Source organism: Acanthochromis polyacanthus, chromosome 15, assembly GCF_021347895.1.
Source record: "Acanthochromis polyacanthus isolate Apoly-LR-REF ecotype Palm Island chromosome 15, KAUST_Apoly_ChrSc, whole genome shotgun sequence".
In the NCBI taxonomy this organism is placed as follows: Eukaryota; Metazoa; Chordata; class Actinopteri; family Pomacentridae; genus Acanthochromis; species Acanthochromis polyacanthus.
In genome coordinates this window covers 10,217,269-10,237,669 of record NC_067127.1, presented here as the reverse complement: position 1 = coordinate 10,237,669, position 20,401 = coordinate 10,217,269, and the positions used below count along the sequence as shown (strand labels likewise).

At 41.9% G+C, this 20,401-nt stretch overlaps 1 protein-coding gene across 4 annotated transcripts in view; it reads left to right on the top strand.

Moving 5' to 3' along the window:
• The window catches only part of efemp1 (EGF containing fibulin extracellular matrix protein 1), a 32,323-nt gene extending 13,986 nt beyond the window's left edge, over positions 1–18,337 (top strand). For 3 of the 4 annotated variants that reach the window (XM_051959467.1, XM_022190116.2, XM_051959468.1), the window contains 7 exons: positions 11,333–11,455; positions 11,552–11,671; positions 13,359–13,478; positions 13,637–13,756; positions 14,595–14,721; positions 14,809–15,001; positions 16,458–18,337. In XM_051959467.1, coding sequence (XP_051815427.1) covers positions 11,333–11,455; positions 11,552–11,671; positions 13,359–13,478; positions 13,637–13,756; positions 14,595–14,721; positions 14,809–15,001; positions 16,458–16,619 — 965 coding nt within the window. In that variant the 3' untranslated portion in view covers positions 16,620–18,337. The remainder of the gene's footprint in view (positions 1–11,332; positions 11,456–11,551; positions 11,672–13,358; positions 13,479–13,636; positions 13,757–14,594; positions 14,722–14,808; positions 15,002–16,457) is intronic. The other variant, XM_022190115.2, reaches the window with a different exon arrangement.
• The last annotated feature ends 2,064 nt before the right edge of the window (positions 18,338–20,401 follow it).

The following is a 20,401-nucleotide window of genomic DNA, read 5'->3' as shown; positions in this document are numbered from 1 at the left end:
TTTGGATGCAAGATGATAGAAAGAACCTTGGAAAAGGAGCCTTTCATTTTATTTACTGCTTTTTACACCCACACATGGTGTAAACACATGGTTATCACAGGAAATGGTGCTGACAAGCTCCTCAAGAGAAATTGGCCTCTGTCAGCAGGGCTGGAGTTGTAACCATGAAACAAGTTCTGGAAAAGTGATGGCTGCCACATTCTCTTCATGAAAAGTTTTTTTTTTCATCTTCCAGAATATTTAAGGTCTCCGGCCCTCATGAGACAGCTTATAGCTTCAAAAATGTGGTTGCAATTTGAGCCCCACCGTGCTGACTGCTGTGTGCTGCAGATTACTGGCAGAATTGTTGGCAGAGGTGTTTTTATCTCCTGAATATCAGTAGTATGCCTTTGTTGCACTTGGCCAGATGCAGTGCTGCTGCCTAGAAAAATGTGTCTCTTGCAGAGCTGCGTAGGTATTTGATAATTACTTGCTAACGACTTTAGAGCCTCAATAAGCAGCGCTCCAAAGGTGAACTGTTCATCCATCTGCTTGACAGTCATCAACAGCTAAACTATGCGTAGCTGCCAGATGTGTTGCAAGCTTCTCGGTTTTTCTCACTGTGATGTCATGTTTTCTAAACTCTTTGGTCGCTCGCAGGGTGATGTTCTTGGCCAGAGTTCAGCTTCTTCCTAAAATTCTTTTTGTTTTGGGTGTTGAAGTCCTTTGCTTCGGGGGGGAAGTCGAGCATATTTTCTAGTATTGTGGCAAGCTCTGCTCACATATAGCCTCTACACCTACAGTAGATACTCCCTGGGACTTGACTGGGTTGTGATTCTGGTAGCTGCACAAGACTGTGTGGGAGTGATCTTGTGTTTGCAGTTTGTCTGGTATGCCTTAAAAAAAACCTTATAAAACAAGCCCTTGCACTATGTCCTTTTTAATTCTTAGCATCACTAATGGCAGAAATGATGAAGAATCGTTTTGCAGTTCATCTTCTCAGCAGTATGTCGGATGATGACTGTGTTGTTTACCGAAGGCTGGCTCAAAAACTGTCTGCCTACTTGAAACTGTGATCAAAGAGGATTTCACACTCTACCTCAAAGTAATGATCATTGCACAATAGAAGACTTTGATCCTCTCAAACAAGGAGCGGCTTGAAGATTCTTTCTTTCTCACCAACACACACATACATGAACATCGGTGCTCTTCTTTGCTGCTTTGTGCCACAGGTCCATAACGGCATCTGAGATGGAGAGAGAGATATTCTGATATCCCTTTGCAACCTCATATGGTTACACTGTGAGAGATTGGTGGGGCAGCTCTGTAAATGTAATGTAAGGCAAAGTGCATTGCCATGCAGTACATGTGTTCAGTGGTTGGGAGCTGCTCTTGCCAATAGGCACAGGCATGTGGTGAGTGGCTGTGTAGTGAGGTCTGCGGTCACAGAGCTCCACTGAAAGTAACAAATTTGATTTTACACCTGGGGCAAAGATATGTGTGAGGTGCTTTATGTGTTTCTCTGAATTGGAACCCAATTAGGTTTTATTAGAGTGTAAAACATGGCAGCATATCAGTTAAAGTAACCACATAAGCGAGCTGGCATGGGTATAATATTTATTCACTGGTGTGCTGTTTCAGTGCATGGGCTAAACAAAGATAGGCTGTTGCTGTCAGTGTTATTGCTTTGAAACGACTGCAGTTTTAACTGGAAGGCGTCTCGTGCCGTCATGTGGGCGTATGGCTCTGCTGTTAGAGTGATATAATCTTTGTTTACATCAGTCTCTAGTTTCTCTGTCATTACCTTTAACTCGCTACAATGAGCCAATTGTTCTTGGACACTGAATTGTCTTTTCTCTTTTTTTCCTTTGTAGCACAGTGGCTGTTCTGCTCAGCTACGTATCTTGCTAGCAAAGGAATTCCCATTAACTTTCAATGGGGGAAACCTCAATGTATCAAATAGCGCTTACATCAGGCTCCTCTCCTGCTAACTCACCACTCTGTGGAGGAAACCTAGAGTGCAGAGTCAGGTAGGGCAAAGGGGACGATGAAAGGCTGACACTGACTGAATAACCGCAGAAGTGCCGGAGCACTGACCAAGCCAGGTTGTACCAACGTCATGGGTTGTGCAGCTGCTGAGTTGGTTTGGTGACTTACTGCTGAGTGTGTGGCGAATAGTAGAGAGATCAGCTAAATGCACTGCGAAAAACCAGGCCAGTTTTCCACAGAACAAATTAAATTGTTAAAAAAACAGTTTCTAAAACAAAATCGCCTCTCTTATGCGCACTATTCTTTATGCTGATTAAAAGCAAAACAAACCACAAAATACATAACAGACCTCAAACCTGATATTTTTTTCTTTTAATTGCAGCTTTAATATTCGTTCCCATTTGGGGTTTTTTTTTTTTTTTACAAAAAGGGGGCAATAAAGCCCTTTGGCCCCGAGTGCGAACGGGAGCCGAAGTGTGTGTTGTTGTAGTGACACATCGGGGAAGTTGGCGCCTGACTTCAGCCACACAGAGAAACTATGAGCCTTTACTGTATGTGTGACAGCTTAATGATGCCTCACATTTCCATGACCTCCACCCAGCCTCCAAAAACGCACACATACTCGCTGTGTTTAGCGCCAGGTGATGCCTACAAGTGGTTTGTTGTAGTCTTGTGTATGCATATTAACTCTTAATTTCAGCAGGGGTGAGATCAGTCCTCTGAGGGATGAATGTCATCCATCAAAAGCAGTTAAATCAAATCTGATGAGAAGTGGAAAGCACTTAGTTTATGATCCTCGTTTACGGCTTGTTTAAGAGTACACACTGTGTTTTCAGTGGCTTTGGGCATATAATGTTTGCCACAGATGATTACACATGCCATGTTTTACACTTTGTGGGTTTTGCTATTCTCCTCGCAAGTCTTGAGTTTACATACTTTACATGTAGCCTATTTATTTTTCATCTCTAAATTAGATACTCATGCGCTGCACTATGGGACATGAAAGGGCATGCCACTTCTGTTTACCTGTCTGGTTTCTTGAGGTCATGTAGGCCATATTACCACCTACGTACCTGACTAATTTCAGCTATGTCTGGACCCTCTTCACCTGCAGTGGCTGGAAATCTTTCCTAAATATGTTCTAATAGGGCCGTTAAGCCCTGTGTGACAGAGAACTTGTGTACTTTTCCGAACAAGGCCCGAGCGCATGCAATAACATTTTTCCACACAGATGCAATGCACTTGGGAGGAATATCTCTGGAATGTCAGCGGTGGTTGTTTTTTCCGTTTGCTCCCATCTTTTGTGATGGTAGGAATTACTCACCACCTTGACAGATAAGCATCGGATCGATCTCGCGAGGAGCAGGAATGCAGAGAAGCAGAAGAAGCAGGGAGAGCCGAGTGGTTGCAAAGCACAGCGTGACACTGCCAGCAGGCTTCACGATTTGACCTTTACAGTTAATACTTTACAGTTCCACTTGTTGTTGTCTCATCCTGACATTTGCATTTGAAGGGGGAAAAAAAAAAAGCCCCAGCAGCGAGCCTTCAGGCCGATTCCTTGGGCAGCAAAAAAAAAAAAAAGAAGAAGATGTGAGGATACACAGAAAGTCATTACAGTTTTGCAGGAAATTCCTTCAGATGTTATCCTGTCACTGTTTGTTTCTTCCAAACCTCCATCAGAGACAAGCAACACAGATTTGGAAAATGTTGTTGCACAGAGGAGGAAGTGTTCAACACCGAGGTGAATGCGATACGGGACACACCAGATGTTAAAGTCAAACATTATCCAGCAATTTAGTTGCTCAGCAGGGAGGAAGCAGGATCAAACACAAAGAATTTGTTCAACGGAAACTGACCCACTTTGTTTAGGGTTACTCAAACAAAAAGACTACACCTTTGTCCCGGCTGAACCCTCGTATTACCGGCTAAGCTCCTGTCTTCCACCTGCTCTCAGACTGATGATTTGCACTGTCCTGCGTGCATTCGTCCCAGCAACCTGTGATTTTACTGTCCAGCTCAGTGCACCTGTTACACTGCAGCTGGAACAGCCAGCGTTGCGTCTCTGAGCTGATAAATCGTACTTTCAAGGTTTTACTGCATTGGTCTGTAGGACGTCAGAAATAGAGTAGCTGTCGTGAAATCTGGTGCACATGTTCAAGTTCCCCTCGAGGGACTGTAAATACTGTAAGCTTGTTAGCATCATTACTAGCATAACTGTATATTCTATAAGATTTTGTAGATCTGTTTACTACACCGCTTACTTATTTAAATGATAGCTATTAGTATCATATGGAGCATTTTCACCATTAAGAGTTCATTAAAGTGACATTTTTATGATCCAGTGTAACATCTTATTATATCAGGAGGTTGACAAGTTTGAAAATTAAATTGAGCTCAACAGATATTATCTTAGTAACTGATTCTGTTAATGCAAAATGGCAAAAATAAGTGTTTTTTTGCATTTTTATAAACCATTATGTAGTGTTTTTCCCCCCAGAGAGGTTTGCCAAGTATTGTTTTTATCTAAATTGTCTGGCCCTGTATCAGTAACAGATGCAGAATTATTTAACAACTTTTTTTCAGTTAAACAGATTTCTTCATGTTCCTTTTATATTTAAAATAAACTGTTACCCTTACCAGATTTTTAATCTCAGTGTTTTTTTGGTCATATTTTAAAGTCTTGACATTGCTGAGATTTCTTGCTGTCCAAACTCACTCTCCATTTGTGCTCAATGGTGCCAGAAATGATATAGTTGATGTTGCAACTCCTCATTTGCTGATAAACATGATTCAAATTTTTTCATACTGTTTTAATAATAATGATAACAATGTTTATTTATAGAGAGATTTTCCCAACCCAAGTTGCTTCGCAAGGCAGCAAAAATAAAGACGTTAAAAAGGTTTGGTGCAGAAAAATCAATAATTTAAGAAACTGTAGACACATTTTTTATAGGAAATTAAAGACAGCTCTAAGGGAATTAAAAGTCTGGTGAAATTTGGAAAGGCTCTCAGTTTAATAGTATGCTTTAAAAACGTACTATGAAGATGTTGCTGACACAGCTGACCTGATTTCCTCGGGCTGCTAGCGCTTTGTGCTCTGGATCAGACAAAGGACCTCTGCCCGAGGATGTCTAAGTGCAAACCAGTGCTAATAGTTAAAGATAGAATTTTAGTGTAATTACAATACATTTACATTTCAAACTGTCAATTTTAGATATCAAGACAAAGCAAGTACAGTCAATGCAGAACGTCAGCATGCTGAAAACAGATTTTGCAGCATGACTTCTAGTGATCCCCACTTTCACTGCGCATACCACGGTGACAATATTTCAGCAGCTTGTTCTTGCTGCCTTTCGGTCTCTCTCCTTTGGGTAAATATAACCAAACCATCATGCAGGCAGCCCTTGTTGTGGCCTGTGCATTGTTGCTGAGCACGGTGCTGTTATTGCTTGTGGTTTGCTACTGGCTCCTTGCTGCCATCACATCAACAATGGCAGAGACGAGCAGAGAGGGGGAAGCAGCTTTGCCGTGCCTCCTCGGCATAAGTGCTTAATGTTGTTGTTATTATTCTCCCTGAGGTCGGTGCCTGTCCAACGGCCAGCTGCTTCCTCCTCTGATGTGCTTACATGTGTTGATCTTTCCGTTTACCTCATGATGGAAAGGGACACAGGGCTGCTATAAATCACTATTCGGCACTCAGCTGGGTGACACATGCGATCGCAGAGTTTCTCACAGCATTTCTTATTATCAGGCTTCTATTTTGCACATTTTGTTCAGCGTTCGTGTTTGCAGCTTCCATTCCTTCCACGCCACAAATTCAGCCCGGCTCCTGGCGTGTCAGGTGGGCACAGTGACTGATCTTCTTCACACTGAATAGCAGTGCTCAGTTGCTCAGCACTTCTTTTTTTCTAAACATTTTCAGAGTAACAGGAAGGATTATTATCGGTTGGGAATGTGGCTGGCACACTGGACGGATTTTCAAGAACGTCAGGACTCTGCCCGACCTTTAGAAGAGTGTGGAACAAACTCACAAATCAGTTAGTAAGTGTCAGCGTGACTAAAACTCCTGTTCCTCCTGAACAATGAGTGCGATGAGAGGGAAATCTTGGGAGTGGTGCGAATAGCCAGAGCATGGAAATATTTCATGCCCTAATACGGATGGAAATAGAGGGAATATAAGATGTGAGTGTCATGAACTCTTTGATTTCTTATCTGCTTTGTGTTTGGACTTGCTTTGAAAGGGAAACACTACCACTCCCATTTGTCCTGAGGTTGTGTTTGAGCCAGCGATAGCTGCATTTCACACTGCATTGCAGAGAGAATTATGCACAAATGAAACAACGTGCAGTGCAGCGAGGGGTGACATTAAGGTGTTTGAGGTTAAGCAGAACCAAGCGCTCGGGGGATGGCGTATGACATGCTGATAAATTTGACGTTGTGAAATTTTATGGGCTATTAACATCGCACGTCTTGCCCCCTGCTTTCCCAAAGATTGAATTATCCAATAATCAGAGGGAAACAGAGATGCTGTCCAACAGCAGGATGGCTCCAACTGTTCTTTGGAACAGCTCCTGCTTTCCATTGCAGTGGTTCAGTGAAAACAAGACTAAATGCTCTCAAGTGATAATTACAACAAGCCCTATCATGTCAGTATAAATCCGGAGCAAATAACACATTGTTCTGAATTCAGGCCAAACAATTTTTAGTACCCGTTTTGGACACATATTCTTTCTTTTTTTTTCTTGTACCTTCTCACAGTGTATCACTCAGTTCTGTGAAACATAACCAGGTCTGAAAAAAAGGCCATTTAATGAGCACCTCAAACAGGACCTCTGATGCACACACACACACACACACACACACACACACACACACACACTCACTCTCTTTGAGCTGCCGCCATTCCCGTTACTCCCCCAGCTCCCACAAGGCATTTAGAATTAATCTCCCTGAAAAGCAAGGAGTTTTTAAGTCTGACATCACATATGCACACAAGGCCGTAAATCCAACTTCAAATCTTAAAAAGGCCTTTTTTGTTTAAAAAAAAAAAAAGCCTCCACCCTTTTTCTTCATTCTTTCCTTCCACATCTTCCACTCTTCTGCTGGACAGCCTTATCTTTTCCCTGTGATGTTACAACAGGCTTGGAAGAAACTTGTAAGCTATGTTGAATAAAATCTGAAAAAAAAAAAATCTTAGCTTAGAGAACAGAGTCACTTCTCCCCACACGCAACACATCATCATGTTTGATGGCTTGTTGCAGTAAAATGTGTTTTCCTGTGTAAACTATATGGACTGTACAGCATGTGGCAAACTGTGGAGACTTTATGGGACCTAAGAGCCATCCAGTGTGGGACACTCTCCTGCCCCACCCACACACTACCCACACACATAAACTTTTGTGGAACTTTGCATTGGCAGCTTCTTATAGTTTTAGTGACAAAGTAGCAGTTACCGCAAGATATTCCTGTGAATGAACCTTTGGATTGCGTTCAGCACATATGCTTTTATTTAGAGCTCTTCAAGCTCGCTTTGAGGAGAGGGAAGATGACTCTGACTTTTCCGCACACAGAATTTTGCAGGAACTCCAGTGTTCGCATTTAAACAATTTACAGTAAGCCATTGCTTCTTTGCATAGCCGTTCATGGTCTCTACACCTTATTTTGTAGAACAATGGAACTTCATCCAGCTGGATTGTGTTTCACTGCAGCAGAAACATCTTGTTCAGGGATTCATTCAGGCTAATGAATAGTAGCCAAAGCCAATCTACACGACAGTGGCATAAAAGTAGTTGGACTCACGCCAGGTAAGTTGCATTAAAATTGTTTCAAATGCATTTATGTAATTGGCAACAGCAACCAAAAACATGAGCAAATGCTACTATCTGAAGTAGCCATCATTACCTGATAGCTACCACCAGGTTAGGGTTAATGGACCAGTCAACTGAAAGTTTGGTGAAACACTGGTGCCTATATGAGCCAGGACTAACTCGGTCCAAGAACATAACAGCTCACATCAGCTGACTGGCCACTGTTAACCCGAGTCACAAAAGAACACATTCTGAAACCTTTTTTGACTGACGACATGTTGCTTACCAACATTAGCAGCACAGCTCCAGGATATTTCTCATCATGATCGACTGACATGAAAATTTTTCACATAGGAGGTAAAACAATGAACTGTGAGCCCCATGCTTTCCATTGAACAATTCAATTTATGACCAACACCTTAAACAAAAGCCAGAAAATGCTCTCATATTAACATGATAAAATGAGATTATAAATGTTTTTTTTACCCAGCTGCACAGAGCATGAGGTTTCTGCTGTAGTTATATATACTTATTTTTATGCCTACTTTCATCATGAATGCCCACTGACAGGTGCCAACATGAGATGCAATGCTTTTCCAATACATATATATTTTGAAAAACTAAGATGAATGGTGATGTGACTTAACACATTTACAGGGTAAAGTAAGAAAATTACTTTGGCTTATAGAGAATTATTTTTATGTAACATGTTCAAACAAAACTGGAAACTTTTAACCTGACAGGTATAATCTACCTGGCGATGTTCACCATGAGCTGATGTGGACGAGGATGGTGATGTCATCATGCATCCCTAGCAACTTTGGCATTTAGCTCAGAGTGCTGCTGTGTCTAAGTACAGTCTCACAGCTACCAGTGTAGAGCTGCAACTGTTTTGACAATCAATTATTTGGTTTGAGTACTTTTTCAAAGAAAAACAGTGTGAAATATTTTCTGGTTTCTTTCCTTCTCTGTGACAGACAGCAAAGTGAATATTGGACACCAGCTCTGGTTTTGGGAAACACTGATAAACACTTTGTACCATTTTCTGCCATTTTATAAACCAAATAACTAATCAGGAAAATTATCAATATACTAACTGTCAGTGAATGTCGTTAGTCACAGCCTGACATCTTGCCAGTTTATCAAGTTGCCAAATTTGGTTTTGTGTCTCTAAAACTACAACATTTCATTGGTGTCACAGTTTTGTTGGTTGGCACTGTGATGGCATCAACACTAACACTTTATTTTACCAGAAATCTGTAGTGTCAGACTTGTGTTGTTTGCTTCTATTGTACTGCCAGAAGGCAGGGCATTTCCAGTCTAAATGAATCACCAAATGCCTCCAGTAAGTAGGCGGGGTTATGAGTCACAGAGACTCCATTCTGGCCTCTGAATGTTGTCTCCTGTCTAATTGTTGACATTCATTCAAATATTTTGTTGTGACTGTATATAAACACAGGATTTCATTTCCATTATTTATCTAGTAAGCACACCGACGTGTTATTCTTTTATAGCCTTGAAAGTTTGTGGAGCTACCTGTGAAAGCTAGCTAGCAGGACTGTTGCTGTATGTTGTTGTCACATTGCAGCTTTCTGCAGTTTCAAACTGCAGCAAGAAGATGAGATATTAGCAAATTGTGTTAAGTGACCACCCAGACAAATTTTGAATCTCTGTAGCCACATATAATATACTGTTTCGTTGTTCATATCAAGACTTTGGTCAAACATCAAGGTAGATTTCTGTACCTTAAGAGGCTAAAACTGGATGCTGCACCACCAGTGACAGACACGTTGCCATGCACCAAGTCTTTTTTTAACAGCCATGTCATGGAGCCTGTGAGCTGTTGCAAAAGTTTGCAGCATCCCACAGTGTGATACTGCTGGTATCCAAGCATTTGGTTTCTCGCTGACACTTGGTGCTGTTTGCAAATGCACTTTCCCAGATGCCTTTCAAGCCACATCAGAACACAGATTTTTCCAGGACAACACTGCTTTTATCTTTGTCCTTTACTAAGCGGGTCAGCGAGCAGCAAGCCTTGCCCATGCATTCCTACCTTTATGCAATTTGCACCTGTTGTCTCTGAGGTGCACCTTTTAGATAAGCCCTGCTTTTGTCCCTAATGTACTGAGTTCATCCTTTCACTGTGCCCCCATAGACTTGAGCCCTCTTCGCTTTCCTCCCTTTAAGGAGCGAAGACAACTCACCTTCTGTCTGCCTTTTTGTTGCACGGGCCCCTTGCGCAGAAAATCAAGCCAATTTCTCACCGGCACCAATCCCACTCCATGGTGGAGGCTGTGGGACGGGAATATGGGGCGTTTGAGGCACTCAGGCGGGAGCTTTCCAACTGAGACCGCATCACATGAACCACCTCCAGGGAAATATCAGTTCAAGATGCAACAGCGAGTTCCTGCACTTTATATAAATGGTTTTGATTTGTCACTTTTACACATTTGGCCACGGTGTGTTCTCTATGAATATATATATACATAGGCCTTTGTCTCGGCTGTATTGACGGCACCTAAACCCTGCAGGAGGAAGATTACAGTCAGGGGTGCAACTGCAGGTTTTCCAGTCACCTTCCAGTCCGATTCTTACGACTATTGTTAGACTCTACACGTGCCAAATAACAATGCAGTAATAGTACCCTCTCCTTTCCTGTGTGTGTGGTATTGAGGATAACTGTCTGTCATGCTGCTAAACTGATGCCCAGTGGCTGTCTGCATATGATGGGTTGTGTCAGACCACCCAAGAGGACTGCTGGTGGGCCTCGGGGATGAAAGTATACACTATTGGCATATTTATAGTGAGTGTGTGTGGGGGGTAGGGGGTTGTAGTGAGAAAAGACTTATTTTTTTCAGGAAACTCTGGCTCCGAACAAGCCAAAATTGAGAAAGTGTTTGCAGGATCAACATTAAACATGGAATCTTTTTCAAGGATGTGTCATGTCTTGGACGTTTAACCAGTAGTTAACACAAAGGCACTCCATCATCTCCACACTGCACACTTGCAAAACAAATATTAGGTTTGCACTTTTGCTTTCTATATTTAAGCCTCTTATACTCACATTAAACTGCTGTTTATTACGGTACATAACATAATAAACAGTAGTTTTCTCACCCCGTATTAATTATGGGTTGACGGATAAAAAGCCGATGTGTTTGTGTCAGTTTTTGTTGATGGATGCCTGAGGCGTCACGGTGGAGAGCACATGACTTATCAGTTGAGTCGTTTCTCCCTCTCGTTTATCCACACACCCGTATGAACTCCCCCCCTTCAAAAAGCTGTCCTGTTAGTAGAAGATACGATCTGTGTTTTTCCCTTCACCCGGAGTTGCCGAATAAAAGCCTTCTTTATTTAATCGCCCGCGTGTGTATTTATATTCATGTGTGTGATGCTATGGTGTCGGTTATCACAGATTTTACCGTCTGTCTTGTAAAACAGGTCAGACATCACAAAGCACACACGGTTCATTCACATTGCTTTTGCTTTGTCTGCCATATGTCGATGCGTACTGCAGGCGTTCGCTTACTCTCGGTGTCTGTGTGTGATTACTGCAGACATAGATGAATGCGCGACAGGCCGACACTCTTGCGGGCCTGAGCAGACGTGTTTCAACACCAGAGGCTCCTACACGTGCCAGTGTCCTCCAGGATACCAGAGGAATGGAGACAACTGTGTCGGTGAGACACAAAATGCTTCATCACGAGATTAAAACGGACACAAACTTGGCAAAAACTCACCGTGTCCTCTTTATCATGACTCTGTTGTACCTGCAGACAGAGACGAGTGCTCTCTGACCCACTACTGCATGCACAGATGTGTGAACACCCCGGGCTCCTACTACTGCGAGTGCAACGCAGGTCACAAGTTGGCCAGCAACAACCACAGCTGTGTTGGTAAGTCAGTGAAAAGCCGTGTGTGCTCATGTGTGAATCTGTGTGTGCAACATCGAATTATAAAAACATTTTGCTTCAATGCTTTGCTGCTTGGAGACAGACTATCAGACTTTTTGCATTTGGCGGTGACTTTGAATAGATTGACTTCAACACCTTACAAAACATTATACTAATATAAAAATAAACAAAAGACCCTTAAGATTTACCCTTGATAAGCAATTATTGAATAAAACTGGCCTAAGTAAAGCTGTATCGAAGATGCTCAAGCTGTGTTTCTCTCATTTCTCCACTTTTCTCAGGATGCGGATATTTTAAATCGTCGCTTTCACACAACAAATTTTGCACAAGCTGTTTCTTTGAATGCCCGGAAGCTCTGAGCTATCATGAGATTGACCATGCAACCCGAACCCACACAGCAAATCTCCTGCTCAAGTCAAAGGGAGTTCTTGAGTGTGTGATAGAGAGCTGTTTATCTCCGAAGCAAATTTAGAAATCCATCAAAACCCGTGACTGGCTCGCAGCTATGCTCAAACATGTGCATGTGTGTTGAATATGTGCAGCTGTGAACACTGTATTAGCGTCTCTGCCTCTTTACAACCTTTAGTTTCGAAGCCAAAATGCAACTTATCTGCAGGAAATAGACGGGTCAATTAAAATATTTGTGTTTATTGTTATTTCTTAAAGTATGGCTGAAGGTTTATTGCAATTTACTTCCATGTTGGACATCATTCTTATCCACAATAACAGTGTACTCTCCATACTATGTACTTAGATTGGAGAATTCTGCAATACTGCAAGCATAAAGAAAAGAATAGGCTCAGACTGTCTCTTGACTTTTATATCCAGCCTGAAACTGTCTCTAAAGGGGCCGACTGATTCTAATGCGTTAACAGAGGAGAGATTATCCACAAAAAATCGAATGAGCGAGGTGAAGAGCAGCAGTTTCGACTCCAAAAAACAAGCACACACAGAAGTGAAATGGTGTAATACAACTCCTGCTTGTTATTTTGCCATCATCTAACCCTCTAAGCCCCCAAATCCACCCACAGGTTGGAAAGGCGTGTCATCTTTAAAAAAAAAAAAATGACACCATTCATCAGAATCACAAACTGTGAAAAGGGGGAAAAAAATCATCACATTTCCAACTTTTTGACGGTCCTTGAACTACCCATCTATGACATGTGGTTTTGAGTGAAAACTTAACCAACCCTAAGCTTAAAATCATGACCTTTCGTCAAAATCCCTTCATCCTGCACGTCTCAGTTAATAAGTCACCAAAAAGAAAATGTTTAATTCTGTAACAAAAATTCTGCTCTCCTCAGCAGAAGCCTTTCGTGACTCAGTTGCGAACCACAGTTGCTTGAAAAAAATCCGGGACTTTTTGGCAGAACTGGGCCAGTCAGTATAGTATTTGGTGTTATGCTGGTATATATGCTTTTTCAGTGTTGGCAGTACCTGTAGGCATTTGGAATTATACTGAATATGTTGACGTTTAATTGCGTCAAACTGCACAGAAGATATTTTTGAGCTCTCTATGCATAGAGGTGCAGTACTGTCAAAAACAGGCAAACAGTGAGTAAGAAACATGCACATACTTCAGTTAAAAGAGTCGTGTCAATACTACAAAACAAACTTCACAGTTGGGATAAAGCAGAATTCTTGTTATTGTGTGTGTCTTTTGTTGCAGATGTGAATGAATGTGACGTGCAGAGTCCCTGCCAGCATCACTGCTACAACCTGATTGGCTCCGTCCTCTGCCAGTGTGACCACGGCTACGAGCTGGCACAAGACATGGTCTCCTGCCAAGGTGGATGCATGAAAACATGTAGCAACACGCACACGCATACAGTAAATACACAAATGCGGGTTTGTTAACATTTCCATGTAAGCACACTCCTGTTTCTCGGCACACATTGCCTTGCCGTATCAATCATTTGTGTTTGTTTGTGCATATTTTCTGTCCAGATATTGACGAATGCAGCTTGTCCAGCTACATGTGTCAGTACCAGTGTGTTAACAGCCCAGGAAGTTACTCCTGTGAGTGTCCACAAGGATATCAGCTGCAGGGGAACAGGTTGTGTCAAGGTACCACAGTCCTCCCTTTTCCTTCCATAAATCTTTTTTTTGTTTCCTTCTTTCATTTATTTATTTCTCTGCTTCTTACCCTCCTCTCTATTTTAACACACTGCAAAGTTCACAAGCAAGTCCTCCTGTCTGCCTCCCTTCCTCCTCCTAAAGTCTTTGATGATAACTGTTAGAAGAAGTTGATGATTTCTTTTATCATCCACTATTCTATCTGTAAAGTATGACTAAAAGTCACTCTCAACCTGTACTGTCATGGAAAGAATGCAGAGGTTAGGCAATGCAAACACAGCAACTTTGTGTTGCCCCACTAAGCCACCTCTGTGAATTTATATGCATGATGTTGGTTTCTTGAAGTGGATTTATTTGAAGCTCCGGCGCTCTCTCAAAGGGAGAGCTGTTATTTTTTCCTCTCCCCCTCGGTCAGGTGCAGGCTTTATAGGGGGAGCCATGAATCCAGCCTGTTGTGTCAGAGGGACGTTTTGGTGATGAATCCAGGTTGCTGTGCCAGAAATAGCCCCTGTGGTTTGGGGCACATTTGATGGGACTATTTTCATGGCACTGCAGGGAAAGTGCTGGAGTTGATCCTAAGCGGGGTTGCATCAGGGGCTTCCCTCGACGGCAGATCTGCAGGCTTCCCTCCTGTGTTTCCCTACATCTCCACAGCCACTGGAAATACAGCTGCAACCCTAAAACACCATTCCCAACTTGTACAAAACCCGAACTTTGACTGTGCTTTCACAGCTCTGTTTCATGAGGCGTGTACAGTTTGTGTTCTTTGGAAGTAGTGGATACTAACATGGACTTTTTTTCTCTTTTTTGTCACTGTGCCCATCCCCAGACATAAATGAGTGTGAGACAGGGACCCATAACTGCCAAGATGATGAAATGTGCTGGAACTATTATGGAGGCTTCCGCTGCTATCCCAGAAACCCCTGCGAGGCGCCTTACACTCAGACCTCTGAAAAGTCAGTAAACATGATCAGGTCTTTTGTTTCCCCATCATCTGCATGAACACTTTCATGAATATTGTCTTAATTGCTGTTTGTTTGCAGTCGCTGTATCTGTCGATCTCAGGCAGACTGCCAGGGTCTCCCGCCGTCAATTGTCTACAAATACATGAGTATTCAGGCGGACCGGACCGTACCAGCCGACATCTTCCAGATTCAGGCCACCAACATATACGCCAACACACACAACACTTTCAGGATTAAATCTGGGAACGAGGCAGGAGAATTTTTCCTTCGGGTAAGTTGACAGATTGTAACAGGAAAACATAAAATGCTGAACTATTACAATGCTTTTTAATTATAGCAAACTATTATTTGGCAAACCAGACTGACAGTTTAAAAGCCATACTGTGTAATATTTTCCCTGTTTCCCCTCTTAGTTTAGCTGGTTAGCATGCTAATTAAGCTGTAAACAATGTGTTGGACAAATTAAAATTTTTGGTTTGATGATGGTGCAAGATAATAGGCTAAGGCACCACAACATACTTCTGCTTTATGATTGGCATCACATTTGAACACACTGCGAACCCTTTAGGGGTGTTTGTCAACACACGTGGTAGTCTGATGTACCTTTTACGTTCCCCTGAGCATCAGACATGATCACAGTGTCACCCCAGATAGCAAACTATGGGTGAATCAATGTTGAATCTATGTTGAGACCTAACGTCGAAATTATACAGAAAGCGCAAGGTTGATAAAATATTGAGTCAACGTTTGCTTTTCAACCATAAATCACACTTTACCAAGATAGTAAAAGATGTTAAATCAATGTTGAATTGGGGTTAAGAAGGTTGAATTGTGGTTACGGTTGAAGATTGATGGTTGGATCAACGTTGATTCAACAAAATTTTGTCAACATTGAAGTTTGTGTTTAAAAGATACCATTGAATCTACATTGTATTTTGGTTTAATTAAAATGTTTGACAGGTCAATGTTTAATTAATGTTGAATCTATGTTTGCAAACATGTAATCTATGTAAGCAAATGTTGACTCAACATTTTATCAACCTTACGCTTTCTGTATAATTTCGACGTTAGGTCTCAACATAGATTCAACATTGATTCACCCATAGTTTGCTATCTGGGACTGTTTTCTCATATAGTGACGCCATTGTCATTCCTTTATAGAAATTTGCCTATAAAGTATTCATCCCCTTTGAAGATTTCCCCTTATATTGCTTTTCAGCATTGAATCTTGGTCAGCTTTTTTCACTGCAATTTACCAAAAAAGACTCTTTAATGTCCAAGTGAAAACAAATTTCTACAAAGTAATGTCAAGGCACTGTAACATGTACTTATTGTTGTGAAAAGCTGTCTTTTAACCCAAACCAAGCTGTTTTCCTACACGTAATGAAGTAATTTTGGTGCTTTAACTTAACCAAACAGTGAGTGAAAACAAAACTGACAAGCAAAATTTTGTCACAATGGAAATTAGTTACGTTTCAGTTTCCAAAGTTGTGACAGTTCATCGTGAGGGGAGCATGAATATTTGTACCAATCTGTGTATCCAGTAATCATTGAGACATTTCAAAAAAAGCCTAATATAAGATTCATCTTATGGAGACCATGCAGATTCCACGGCAATCTGATAGTTACAGTATGCATTTATTTTAGTCTGTTCGAATCAGTCCAGTGTACATCCTACTGATGTTAAGCTGAGTTGAATGTTGTTGTTTGTTTGTTTGTTTTTGCAGCGTTCGAGCAATGTGAGCGCCATGCTGGTGCTCACCAAGCCTCTGACAGGCCCCAGAGAGTACGTTGTGGACCTGGAGATGATCACTCACCATATGGCCATGAACTACCGCTCCAGCTCACTGCTGCGACTCACCATCATAGTGGGGCCCTACGCCTTCTGAGCAGCGCGTTTCCCAACAGCCTACATAACTCTGGTTCAGCAAACATAGCAGTGTAACACAGCAGATGCCTGTATCAGCATAACATACTTTACACTTTCATACAGCACGTGCGTATAACATAGGCTGCTTCAGACTCAACGAGCAGCACAGCAGTTCCAATGTGCTTGCTCAAGTCAGACCACCTCTTGCTATAATGTGACCACTGGGCATCTTTTTCTGTCGAGGCGCTAATTTATGGCCTCAGTGTCTCCAGGAAGCACTGAATTTCAAACACAGGACTTAATAAAACATTTTTGACTTAAAAGTTGGATGATTTCTGACAGATTTTTGACAAAGAAAGATGCTGAATGCAGTATTTTCACTTAAAAGTGGTTGTTTGCAATTTCCCCTGAACAATTGGGAGCAGAGTAGCGGCCCTCAGGAAAAGAGGCCTAGTGGACACACGTCCTAAGTGTGATGAATTTTTAATGCAGCTGTAACTACATTTATCAGTTTGTTCAAACCACAACTGCTTACAATAACCTCTGTGTGCATCTGATACTCAGTATGAACAGCTTTTGATACGAAAATAATTTACAGACCTTGTAAATCACAGCTTCTGTTGACAAATGTTAGCGGTTAGTGCTGCTACGCCATGCTATTTGTGCAAGTTTCTGTATAGTTTGCCTCATGAGTAATAATTTCCAGAGAAGTCCAGGAACAGTTCAAAAGTGTAAAGGGAGGGAATTAGCCTGTGAGTTGAGAAAGTGCTAAACTTCCAGCTTGATGCTCGTTGACTTTGCGTGCAAGAGTTAAGTCATGTACATACCTAGGTAACAAATCTGTGCGTTTGTGTGTGTGTGTGTGTGTGTGTGTGTGTGTGTATGTGAGAGAGAGACTGGCTTTGTTTATGCATGCAAGCAAATGTAAGTGTGAACCACAGAGGGAGAGAAAGGGAAATGGTGAGAAGGAGCTTGTTCTCTGCCTCGGCTTTGGTGGATGTGGTTGAGCTGTTTATGCGTTTCTGTGATGCCATCCTAACAGCTTTCGCTCACAGAGGCAATAACGGAGATTTTTTGAACTCGAGAACACGTATGGGAAATGACGGCCTTCATAACACGCCTTGGCGAATTGACCGCTCGTTGGTGCCGCAGCGATTCTCCAGAGGAACAACTGGACTTTCTAATGTCGGTCCCAGTCAAGAAGTCACGCTGGCACCAGGCTGGCTTGCGTGATAAAGATAATTACAGTGTTTTGCCCCGTAGCCGGTTCATGTGCGACACAGGGGATTATTAAAGTGTTAATACAATGCCACCAGACTTTTGGCAGAATGAGAAATCTTTCACTACCTGCTTTGCCTTTCATGACTCCACGTGTCTGCTCTGGCTTATTGCTGAAACACTGTAAACTGTTGACACCCAGCACTGAAAACCACATTGGAAACCAACATGTTGTCACCACTCTGTAAGCGTAGAAAGTTATGCAACTTTGCCTGTAACTCTTTTATGTGGTTTCAGCAGTGATCATGCCCTTGTGCCTTAGAGGTATAAATACACACACAAAAATTGTAACACTAATCTAATCATTTATGCTGTCAAGACTGTTAACTTTCTTCAGTGAGATGCCTTAATGTTTTTTTCTCTTCTATTTAAAATGTATTTTGTCATATGTATCTTATATTGATTGTACTCTGAAGAGCAAAAGTTATATTGTTGAATAAAATATGATGTATAAATGGGGCTGGGCTGTTCTGTTTTTTCCCCTTCTTTTGTGATTGCTGCTTACTTGCACCAAAGTAAACAAGATCTGACATCATGTACATTACAGTGGAAAAAGCAGCAGTTGTATGAAATGCTCTGCTGCTCTTCCCATGCTTTAGGGAAAACGTGAGGATGATTTCATCTGAATTTAACAATGATAAATGCAGTGAACATCATGCCACAGCCATCATATCTATCTTATTTAAAGAGATCTACAGGGGATACTGTAATATAGCATGTTGAGTCAATGTGTGCTGAGGGACAAATGTGAAGCCTGCACACACACACATCATATTTAGATGTGAAATTGGTTGGGAGTGGTTTTATGGTAAGTTGTTACTCAATCATCTTGCTGTCTAGAGCTTTAGTCAGAGGAGTGTTGGGACGTGTAAGATGATACATGATGTGTCATTGTTCCCCTAACCCCATCTTCGGCTCCCCGCTCACTGGGGCTGTGTTTTCTGCTGTCCGTGCGTGATTCAATCCCCGGGAGAAAACATAGCTCACCCACTTTTTCTGTGACTCAACTTCTTAAGAAGAGCAACATTTTCAGGTTCTCGTTCTTGATTAATATTCCACTCAGGGTAACAGTGAGGATAATTAACTTAATCTCCTTGCATGTAGCTCGACATTTCATTAATCACTGTTAGATTTATTGAATAGATCAAAGCCCGAGTCATTGGCTGGGGATCACAGGAAGGGGGGAAAAAAAGTCGCAAAAGTTCACTAAGTTAAAAGTTTGTTATCCCCTCTCATCTCCTCTGTGTAATATTCCAGTGATGTAACAGTCCACTGCTCCTTGCCGGTTTTATACTTTTTAACATTTTTGGGATCGGATCATAGAGAGCTGTTAACATTCAGCAGCGATTAATCTTGGTTTTCGCTGAGGCTGCACATGGTGGCATCAGCAGCATAAAACCACAGGCCTATTCTGCCTTGTGTCAATAGTCAAGGCTGGTGGTGGCAGCATAATAATGTAGGGAATGTTATTGCCACACTTGACATGAGTCAGTTATTGTTTGAATGCCATGGTCTGTCTGTTCTGGCCACAAATGTCTAATGGCTACGTCCAGCGTGATAAAAGGTAATTTTCTCAAAGAAAAAGTCTTCTCAAACTGGGTTCATGAACAGTCAAATCCACTCAAACACTTTTGGGATGTTTCAGATCAGGAGATTCAAAGCATAAATGTGCTGCCCACAAATGTGAAGAATTTATGCAGTGCAATCATGTCAACATGGCATTCCAAGACCTTGTGAAATCAGTGCTGTGAAGTACTGAGAATGTTTTGAGAGCAAAGGGAAAACCCAACCCAGTATTAATATGAGGATCCTAATAAACTGCTCTGATTGGACATTAGCTTGATAACATATTAGTTTTTCATGTGAGCATACTAACCTTTCGTAAGTAGCACTAAACACAATGTACAGCTGAGGCTAACTGGAATAATGCCATTTGTTTTGTAGATATTTGGTCATAAACCAAAATATTGAACCCTAATAATGACACTTGATGAAAATTCATTGGTTTGCCAATGTCTTTGCAGTTCTTCCTGTGTTGAGCATTGGCATCTGCACCTGTTATGGTTATGGTTATGGTTGCCCTTCTGTGTGTGTTTTTGGCTTGTTTACCTCTGGCTCCCTCTGTCTGTCGTCCTTCCCTCCTGTCTCTCTCCCCCGGTCACTCGCCCTTCTGGCTCTGCCAGCTGATTGCCGCATGGGCATCAGCTGCAGTCAATCAGCTAACTTCACTCACCTGTTACCGTCAGCTATATAAGCCCTCTGCTTCCCTCAGTCTTTGCTGGATCATTGCCTCAATCACATGTTGCCACAGCCGCTGTCCCCCACAAGATTTCCTACCTCTGGACTGTGCATGTTTATTGGACTTTTCTGCTTCTTCCCCTTCATGGATTACCCCCCTTAGACTTCGTCGTTTGGATCAACCTCGGTCTGTTTTGCCCCCTCGATTATGAGTTTCCTTCATGGTGTGAGTACTTCCCCTTAGTTTTGTTATATTGAGCGTTTTTGTTCCATAGCCTTAGTTAA